Here is a 10691-nt window from a genome sequence, read left to right as displayed (position 1 = left end):
TTTTTTAAGGGTTCAATACCATTACACATTTTCATAAATCGGTGAATTCAATCGATTTATATCAATATTTGCTTGAATTCGTTACACCACGACTATAAATCATAAATAATAATAATAATAATTTAAGGCGCATTTTATATTTATTTTCAATCATGGTCCAACGTTGAATCTCCTCTTAAAAGAAAAAAGAGACCTTATACCATCTAAGTTATAGCGCATTATTTGAGATTCTAATACATTGTAATTAATTTGTTTTGAGTAGTTTAGATCAATTATAAAAATTAGGAACAAATTACCTTCTGAGTAGTAAATCAGACCAAAGGCAAATCTTGCCTTCCAAAATAGAAAGTCAATAATTCAAGTATAAGAAAAAATGAGTGTATGAATGTATTTCTTCTTAAAAAAAAAAAAATTACAATAAACCAGTCAACTTACAAAAACTAAACTATTCTTCTTTGACAAGCATTCATATCCTCAAATAAATGATTTCCATCTTTAATTGGTCATTTACCATTAGAGAGATTACGATTTAATGCATTGAACTACTCCCTCATAAAATAATAATATATAATTTAGGATGTATTTATAAAATAATAATAAATTAAAGAGAAAAAAGTGGATCCCATTGAGTTATGTTTTTATTATATTAATTTCATAAGTAAAAGAATTAACACTGGCAGGCGTAGGATTTGAGGTCACCGTTACACTAGTTACGCAAGCTGATGGAATTTGCAGTGACTTCATCCACCTCGGTAAACATCCGACCTAATAAATTAATTAATCCTTTATTACATTCATTATAATAGACGGCATTCGTTTACCAACTTTACTTAGAATGGGCCTATATGTTGTCTTCTTGTATAATATTTGGTTTTTTGGATTATTAGATAAACAAATCACTTGCATCTCTCCCTGAATAGATTTTTACTGCCCGGTGCAGCTTGGTCCTGATTAGTTCGGTTTACAATGCACCATGCAGACTGAATGGATACCCTTACTATCCTGGTGTAACAAGGGAAAGTTTATCCCACGTTAAATTAGAATGAAAAAGTGAATTGGTATATTTAGGTTGGTTTGGGTGTTACTTAATAGTTTTTTTTTTTTTTTTTGGTAAATGGGTAAATGTGTACGTATTACAGTTAATATTAGAGTTAGACCCAATATTTGATTTAGTGTCAGGTCAAGCGCCTAATCCGGAGGTCGTCCGGGTCTGCACACCAGGTAGGCAAGGTGGTTCGAGTAGCAACAAGAGTGTTGCAAGTTCGGGTGAAGGAATATGTAATAAGGGACAGCTTGTCTCATCAAATCCGAATAAAAAAGTAAATGAAAAGTCCACTTAATAACTTAAACTTTTTAATAAATGAACAAACTTCCACGGGTTACACTTGCCATTTGTTTTTCATCAACTTTAATCAAAATTTAAAGTCATGTGCTGAGGCAGTGCTTAGCGTGTGCCGTTCCGGAATCCTACGCGATTGGACTTAGTCAACCATAGTGGGATATTAGTGAAAATCAAAGTGCTTCATAGCCGGTCGTCATATCACAGGTCGTTTTAGTAATACACGAAGTTTTGCATTATCAACAGAACAAACGCAGGGGTAAAACAGCGCATATGGTTCTCAAGGTGGGCAAGTAAGGCATATGATCGGGATTGAATGGTCTTTCTTGGTGGTTATCCTTCCGAAGATGGATTTGAACCCTCACTTGATTCATTTTATTTTTGAATGAATCCATAAGGACGACCTTTTTAGCCCGAAAGAAGCATGAAAATGAATTCGCTGTGACTCCTAATCTAATTATCATGAAGAGTTTGCTTTTGCCTTGAAGCTGCTAACAAAGTTTTGCCTTTTCTTACCGACCAAAAAAAAAAAAAGAAGTTTTGCTGCCTCGTTATGAAACAAAGTTCGTGTGAAGTTACTTGGACTAAGTTTGATTGATACATTGAGATGGAATGTAATTGGAAATAAAACGTGAATGGTGCACAAATGAAATAGTGATTCTGATTTCATTGGTTGGTTGTAATCATGTAACAATATAGAAATGACATACAGAGTAATAATTTATATTTTTCTATTTGGTCAAATAATTTTAAAAGTCATAATGAAATTAATTTTTTCAGTTCCCTTGTTGAATTAAATTTAATAAATAGTTAGAAATTACCAAATAAAAGAAAAGAATCATCTGAACTCAAATTGGATACACACTTCAAATTAAAGATCAAGCACAGCACGTACAACAACATTAATTGAAAATAGACCAAAATGAAAAAGAAACATAACATAGGCCTTGATCTAGAATTGATCACTCAGACTCAGAGGGAGCTCTTTAACATGCCCTTTACGGCAGATCTTAAGAGCTCGTGACCTTCTTTCACCTGCATCAATCCTTCACGCAACTTCTTTTCTCCATTGCCAGCCTTGTTAAAAAAATCTTCAAACTGAGGATTTGAAAACCTGAAGAGGGACAGGACATTTGCTGAATCAGCTATCTCAAGGCAATGTTCCATATCAAGATCATTTTTCGAGAGTTCTTCTAGAAGTGTCCGAAGACTGGGTTCCATAGTCTTCTTAAAATCATTCAAAATTCTCCTCATTGTAGGCCACTTGGAGAATCTTTGCCCTTCCTGATTATTTCTCTGATCTGTATAAAGAAGGGCAAAAAGATCAATATTCTTCGGAAGTTGCACTAAGAACTCATTTGCTAGAAAAGATCCTTTTGATAATACATATATATATATATATATATATCATGTGTGCATGTCATATATGTATATATTTAAGTGATCCACATACAAAGATGAATTTTGTTTAAGATCGATCATGATCTATGAACTACAAATTGGTATTGCTGGCTGAATTAATGCTTGGTGATATGTAGATTAAACTACAAATTACCTGGAGCTTTGCCATTGTTTGGAAAAGGTTTGAGAGCCTTCTCGTTTGGAGTAGTAGCGAGTCGAGATCTAGGGTTTTGAAGACCTGCCTCCACTCCTTGGGGTGGAGTGTTAGTAAGGATGACGCCGGCGTCACTAGTTTTTCGTTTCTTACTTACGGGACTGCCGGGTTCATGAATAAGGTCATAGGCATAGTCGTCGCTAGATTTCAGAAGGTATTTTTTCCCATCCATCAGGACTTCCTAATTCACCACTCACATTTTCTAAACTCGCTATATGTATATATAGCTCGATACTCATCCAACATGCTAGATGTTAATAAATGAATAAATATCTGCAATTTTTTAAAGTGAGCAACTAAGGACATTTAAAGAGTAAAATGCATTTAAGACGAAGACGAAAAAAAAAAAATAAAAACTCTCCCCCTCAAAATCAAAAATGATATTTTGAAATTTTATAATAATAATAACAAAAATATGTCAAAATTTGATTGTCAAGAAATATTTCGAAAACAATTTGGACAACAAAATTTTCAAATATTGAAGGGTTGTTTATATAAATATACTCATACTTAACATGTAACATGAGGAGTATTTTGTGCATAATTTTTATATAAAGAGAGTTTCTTGCACTTTACCATTGTATATAAATCGGTGGCATGATAGAAAGAAAGAAAAGAAGTGATAAATTTCTGATTTATATATAAATTGGTGGCACGCTAGTCTTCTCATCATTATTTATCTTGGAAGTCACACTCGCACACATCAGATAGCTATAGATGTCAGGAGACTCAGAACAATACTTCCATCCTGCGGGGGGCGGATGAACTTCATCCTCCCTGCATACGTGGCAACATATTATTGTGCCACGTATCCAATACTAAAACAAATATGAAGATGGGTCATGCCCATTTTTGCGGTTTAAACCCGCTCTTCTCTTTCTCTCTAAATGTAAAAGACTCCATTCTCATTCTCAGCCTCTGCCTTTCCACCACTCCTCCCACCACCATCAACGCCATCATCCTCAACGACGTCGCATCGGCACACTCTGCCAGAGAGATCGGCCACAGGTCCTACGGCGAGACCATCCGCTAGAAAAGTAAAGGTACGATATAAAATTTGAAACCCTTTTTGAACCCTAAAATCAATTGGTTTTTACTTGAAACACAAAATTTGAACAACTCATCTGATGCGTACCTCCCAAACTACAACCACTGTCAAGAGAGAGACCAATAAAACAAAAACCAACTAAGAAATCGCAAATACCCACCCCACCACAAAATCTGCTTTCCTTTTTATGGTCTGAATAAGACTGGAAAATTGACAATAGGCATTAAAAGAAAATCATAAAATTAAAAAATTTACAGGCCCGTGAAAGCAAAACAACAAACTACATAAAAAAATAAAAAAATTTACAGACCCGTGAAAGCAAACCATGGTCTCTGTCTTTATATGCCCGGTTCAAGGTCCATGAGGACGGCGCGTGGGAAGAGCCTCTCACAACTGGCCTCGTTGTAGTACACATTGACTTGCCTTGGTGGTGGGAGAAGGAGTGGAAAGGCGGATACATTAAGGCTTCTTTTGGATTGAGAAATTTAGAGGGATTTGGAGAAAAAAAAAAACAGGGAAGGATAGAGATGAGTGTGTTTGGATGGAAGGAATAGGAAAAAAAAGAAATGATTTGGAGAGATTTGGAGGGATAACAATCCCTCATTTGGAATCCCTCCAAAATTGACAAGATTTGAAAAAAAATAGAGCAAATTACAGAAGGGGCAAGGAGTTGAGAGACAGTCGACTGAAACTTTGTGAACAGCGACCAAACTAGAACAACAGGTGATAGAAATTGATTGATATGGGTTTTGATTTTTTTAACAATCTGAAATGATATGCGGATATAGGTTTTGATATACAGTTGCAGCGAGAGAGAGGGAGACTGAGAAGGAGATGGAGGCTATTGGGCAGGCTAATATATATATATATATGCAGTTGCAGAGAAAGAGAGAGAGAAAGAGAGAGTTGCGCAGTTGCAAAGAGAGAGAAAGTTGCAAAACAAGAATTACAAACCTTGATTAGTTGATTTTAGAAAAAAATTTAAATTAAAACCCATACATACAAGTTAGCAGTTGCAGAGTGTATATACATCTATACAAACACAAACATATATATATATATATATATCGTTATTTTGATGTGTGTGTCTATGAATGATCTCATCGATGAGCTCAAGTCAGCTTCAGCGGAAATTTTAGATGTATCTATCAACATTCAATAGAAAAAAAAAAAAATTACAAGAAAAACCTTGAAATCAGATGAAACCCATACATATAAGTTAGCAGTTGCAGAGAGAGGGGGGCAAGCTTGAAATATATGGGTTTTGATTTTTGGAACAAATTAAAATGATATGCCGATATGCAGTTGGAGAGAGAGAGGATCAGAGATAGAGGCGATGAGAGGCTGAAATGATTTTGTCCTACTAACCTTATCAAAAAGGGTAAGATGGTAATTCATTATTATCTTTTTTTTTCTTTTCTCTCCTTTGTGTTACTTAAACAACAATATTATCAATTCATTTTTTTTCTTTCATATGTATTCTAATATAAATATAAATTATAATTATCATTTCATTTTTTTTTTTTTATTTTTTTTTTTTTTTATAATCATTTCCTTTCTTTTCTCCGTGTATCCAAATGAAGCCTGAGAGAGGTCGTTGTGGCTGAAATTGCCCATAACTGTGGCTGATTCGAAGGTCCAGCAATGGCAGCAACGGCAGGAGGAATCATGAAAAATTCTTTGTCAGGGATGGCGTTCGGCAGAAGAACCCTCCCGCCACTGCCAACGGCCCACACCGGCACGAGACCTTGCTGCGTCACCGGCGCGACCGACGCGAAATTGGAAGAGACCGAATCATTTACGCCGTAGAAATCGCTGTTACACGCTTGCTTTCTCTTCTTCCTCGAGCTGTCTCCTTCCGATGTGGTCGTCGGTGTGGATGATGGCGTTGATGGTGGTGGGAGAAGGAGTGGAAAGGCGGAGGCTGAGACTGAGATTCGGGTTTCTGCATTTAGCGAGAGAGAGAGGAAAAAACCGGTTTAACTCGCAAAAATGGGCATGACCCATTTTCATAATTATTTTAGTATTGAACACGTGACGCAATAATATGTTGCCAAGTACGCCGGGAGGATGAACGCAGGATAGAAGTATTCTCCTAGATGTCACTGCTTACGCATGCTACAGTTAACTTCTAAATGGTATTAGATCTGCAGCATATTTTGTTTAGACTTAAACAAACCTTAAAACAAGTGCAGCTTCACTTCACATGGCCCATCCTTGGTTCATGTGATATTTGCCTTAATCAAGGCATGGTAATTTCAATGGCTATTTAGCCAAACGTCTGTATTACTATTCACGAGGTTGTCCGGACTATTTCTTATTTAATTATTTTAATAGGCAAATTCGGATATATAGCAAGAAGACAGGTCGTACTCGATCTTTATGTTTTTTCATGATATATTTGATTAATTTTAATTAAGCTATATATCCGAATTTGCCTCATACCAATAAATCCCCATTTAAGTATATTAAAATAATTAAATAAGAAATAATCCAGCTGTTACAAACTCTTCTCTTCAATAATTTGCAATTAATTAGATTCTAGTGGGAAATATAAATGGTATATATTCAGGATTTAAGTGAGACTGAGAACCACGATCAGTGCCAAAGAGGAGACCATAAGCAAAGCCAAGTCAAACTGAAGCATAAGGTTGGCAGCAGAACAGCATAAAGAAATCCTTTCCGGTAAAGAGAGGCAAGATCCAGGTAATATTTCAACTAATTGGTACCAAATTAGATATATATTAAGAGTACAGTCCTTGCCATCGTCCATCCTTCACTAGCTATTAGATTAACTCCTGTCCTATTGCTCCAATAGAGACAACTCAATCATCTAATATCCTTCCCCCAGCAATGCAATGGGTTCATCAGAAATCCATGGCCTATAGTCCACTGACTTCATCGTCTTTGGTCCTCCCTATTTGTACCTTGCCACTGTTTCGTCCTTCCGTTAGTTTGCAAGATTAATAGAATATCACCCATTTAAGATAGCTCTACAATGGCCAATTTTCATCACCAGCAAAATCTTTGTGGCTTTTTTCATACACTGATCCAATTGTTCGGCTTCCTTTCTTCTTTGGGCCAAGACTGCAATTCAACAGTATTTAATTTTAAGTTAGACTAACAAGTGTGTCCATCATATAAGGCCGAGCAAAACATACCCCAGTATTTTTTTTTTTTTAACTCCTCTCAATTCAAGTCAATCTAGACCTCTAGCTTGGCTTGTGGAATCTTCCATTTCATTATTTTTATTCTTATTCTTATTCTTATTATTTTGAAGCTTAAAGAAAGTGGAATTTTCCGTTATTCGGTTTGTGCCCCTTCTCATGATTTTTAGATCATCACCTCACTTCCAACACCTATTTTTATAGTAACTCTTACCTGGGCTGCTTCAATTGTGTCTTACCTGTCGCTGCTCCTGGTACGTTTGCCTTCTTGTTGGAGTGCGGCTCCCAAATTTTTATTTTTTTTGGGTCCAATTTGAGATTGGTTTCAATTTCCTTGTGTTTTCTGGCTTCTTGGTTAGCCATTTGGCTTGCTTTGTTCCCCTTATGTCTCTCGTATATGTCTTGAGTAATAATATTGTACATATAAATTCCACTTGAAAGATATTGTACATAGTGTTTTAGGTTTAACACCCACTTTCGTTTAAATATCATATTTCTTTGTGTTTTGATTGGCTTTTTTTAGTTTCAGTTGTTTGCTGTACTTGTCCTGTCTTCATGCACACAATATTTTGTTCATAAACCGATTTTAGGTTGTAGTCTGTGGCACTTTTCAAGTTTCAAAGTAAAATATTGAGTGTTTGAGTCCCTATAAAATTAGTGGGTGCTAAATAAACCTGTCAATGGATTGAAGATAGAAATGGAACAAAAATTTCAATAACCATTCGAATCCGATAAGCCATTGGCCTAACAAATCCAATATAGATTATGTATATATATAATAATATTTTATATTAATATTTTATATTATATCAATACTCCATTCAGATTTGTATTAGAGTTAACAAAATAATAATAATAATAATCATAATCTTATACGTATAATAGTGTGGTGTTCTCATCCATACACTAATAATAAATCTCCTGATATACATACTAATTATGTTATAATAAGTATTCATTAACAAAAATTAAATGATCTTTTTTTTCTTTTCTTTTCCTTCCATATTTTATTTATTTTTTATTTTCTATCATTGTTTTTTAATTTTTTTGACATTAATTTCTTTTCTTTTTATAAAAAAGAACACCTTTATAGAATGTGATATACATTTATTAACAAATCGAATATGAATTTACTTACCAAAAAAAAAAAAAAACATCTCCAATTATCGGATCGGATCGAGTACCGTTGACAGGTCTAGGTGCCAGGGTTATTTAGAAAGATAAAAAAAAAAAAAAAAAAAAAGAAAAAGTAAGTTTATAATTCAGAAAATTATAATTACACGAGCAGTATGAAAAAAATATATATATTAAAAAATAAATAAAAAATTAAAAAAAAGTGTGTTGTTTCTATGTCCCTACATTTACTTCCCATTTTTATTTCTAATAACTTTGCAGGATGTCCGAGGAAGAGGAAGTTAAATATGATGGAATCAAGGAAGAGGAAGAGGAAGAGGAAGTTAAATATGGAATCAGCTTTCAAGAATATAAAAATAAAATACGAATCGGAGATACTGGAACTGATGAATTTTGGACAAAAACAATTGAAAAAACGCTTCTTGTTTTAAAAAAAAGGTCATTGAACTTCAGTATCTATAGGGTTCCAAGCAAACTACGAAACATCAACGAAGATGCCTATAGCCCACGTATGGTTTCAATTGGACCTTTTCATCAAAGCCGAAAAGATCTGCTGAAAATGGAAGAGCACAAGTGGCGTTACATGCTTTTCCTTCTTGCTCGAACAAAAGATCGTGCAAAACTAAAAGAGGCACTGAAAGAGTGTGTCAAAGCTATTAATGGTTTGAAGCAAGAAGTAACTGGATGCTATGCAGAAGACCTCAACAACGTGACCTGGAATGAGCTGAGGGAAATTGTGCTGGTCGATGGCTGCTTCATAGTCGAACTTATTATCAGGTACTCCGAGAAAAATATTGGACAAAACCCAGATGAAGTAATCAATGGTGTTTGGATGATTCCAACCCTAAAACATGATTTGGCACTACTCGAGAACCAAATTCCCTTTTTTGTTCTCCAAAAGTTGTTTAAAATTATAGAGAGATCCATTGGCGAAGACTTCCGGTTCCCCTGTTCTCTCACTGAATATGCTCTACTTTTCTTCTTCCCCGAGTCGAATTCAAAGCAGGTCCAGGCTTTGAATTCAAAGAAAGTAAAAAAAGTTCTAAAGAGTGGCAGCCTAAATAGAGCCAGGCATTTACTCGAAATCTTGCACATTTTTTACCTCCCATCATCTCTAGATATCAATCCTAGAGTCCATCATACTTGGGGATTTAAGCATGGTGCAGCAAAACTCTTAGAGGCTGGAATTGGGATTGAGAAGGTCGCCACGAGTGATTTACTGGAGATAACATTCAGTGGCAGTGAAGGAGTGATTAAATTGCCACCGTTAAGCATCGATGAAACAATGGAAACAGTGTTTAGGAACCTCATTGCTTTTGAGCAATGCAGCGTCGGCGTTACACATCACATTACATCATACGCCATGCTCATAAAAAGTCTCATAGCTTCCACACAAGACATGGAGTTACTTCAGAACAAGCAAATAATTGAAAAATCTGCCAGCAGTGGTGAAGATGTTCCGACATTCTTCAAAAGGATGAGCAGGGAAGTGGTTCTCAAAGAGTTCTGCTTTGCTGAGTTATGCGATGATGTGGATAAATACAGTCGATCCTGGTTGCATTGTCGCAGAATCAAAGCATACTCAGGCGTCAGATGCCGCAGATACATTACCGCATTAAGAAATGATTATTTCTCCAATCCATGGACAATCATATCATTCGTTGCTGCCGTTGTGCTTCTAGTTCTCACTCTCTTGCAGACCATGTATGCCATGCTTTCTTATTACTAGAATCAACGTTAATCTTGTTTTTTGTGTTTTTAGTTCTCTCTCCAATAAAATGCATTATGAATCTTTGCTTGGGAAAAGAAATGTATTATGCATCTTTAATTTATTCAATTGTCTGCCTTTGTAATTATTTTGTTTGCTCTGTAATGTTCTTGATTAAATTTTGGTCGGAGCTACTGTTTCCACTGGGCCTAAGGTGGCTCCATCACTGATGGGGTGAGCACAATAATGAGGTCTTAGTAAGTCGCATAATCTTCTCAGGGAGTGTCACTCTCACATTTTGTACTTTAGTCTTATTTTTATTCTGTGTGATTTAAATTTTATCATTTATCAACCGATCAGTGACCTAATGGTATAAGCCTCTTACTTTCTAAAGAAAGGTCAGGAGTTCAAATCTCAAGAGAGACACATGTGTGAGTACCCTCTCTTTTTCTTACTTTGTGTGACTTACAAGTTGTAAAACTAACTCACTCAATATCATTTCGTGAGTTAGGGTCTAATAAATTGATGAACTTTACCTTATTATTGTCTTATTAAATTTATATTTTGTTTGTTGTAAGGTTGTTTTCAACTGATGCAAAAATCATGCGCTCTTGTTATACATGCTGACATTTAGAGTTGCATTTTAATTATATTAATTTCAGACGTTAAAGAATTCACAC

At 35.2% G+C, this 10691-nt stretch overlaps 2 protein-coding genes across 2 annotated transcripts; one reads left to right on the top strand and one right to left on the bottom strand.

Annotated features, from left to right (window-relative positions):
* Positions 1–2182: 2182 nt before the first annotated feature.
* LOC132312961 (uncharacterized) lies at positions 2183–5532 on the bottom strand. The gene is made up of 2 exons (XM_059811534.1): positions 2895–5532; positions 2183–2640 (listed from the first exon to the last, which is right to left on the bottom strand). The coding sequence occupies exons 1-2, from the start codon at positions 3124–3126 to the stop codon at positions 2312–2314; spliced, it is 561 nt and encodes a 186-aa protein (XP_059667517.1). The 5' UTR covers positions 3127–5532; the 3' UTR covers positions 2183–2311.
* Positions 5533–5559: 27 nt separating this feature from the next.
* LOC132312960 (UPF0481 protein At3g47200-like) lies at positions 5560–10130 on the top strand. Its single transcript, XM_059811533.1, has 2 exons — positions 5560–6708; positions 8565–10130. The coding sequence occupies exon 2, from the start codon at positions 8566–8568 to the stop codon at positions 10030–10032; it is 1467 nt and encodes a 488-aa protein (XP_059667516.1). The 5' UTR covers positions 5560–6708; position 8565; the 3' UTR covers positions 10033–10130.
* Positions 10131–10691: the final 561 nt, after the last annotated feature.

Source organism: Cornus florida, unplaced genomic scaffold (genome assembly GCF_030987335.1).
Source record: "Cornus florida cultivar Cherokee Brave unplaced genomic scaffold, ASM3098733v1 CherokeeBrave_3.0.0_Hap2_Chr06, whole genome shotgun sequence".
Classification (NCBI taxonomy): domain Eukaryota; kingdom Viridiplantae; phylum Streptophyta; class Magnoliopsida; order Cornales; family Cornaceae; genus Cornus; species Cornus florida.
The sequence above is the reverse complement of the archived record's forward strand: the minus strand, read 5'-3'. Positions and strand labels throughout refer to the sequence as shown.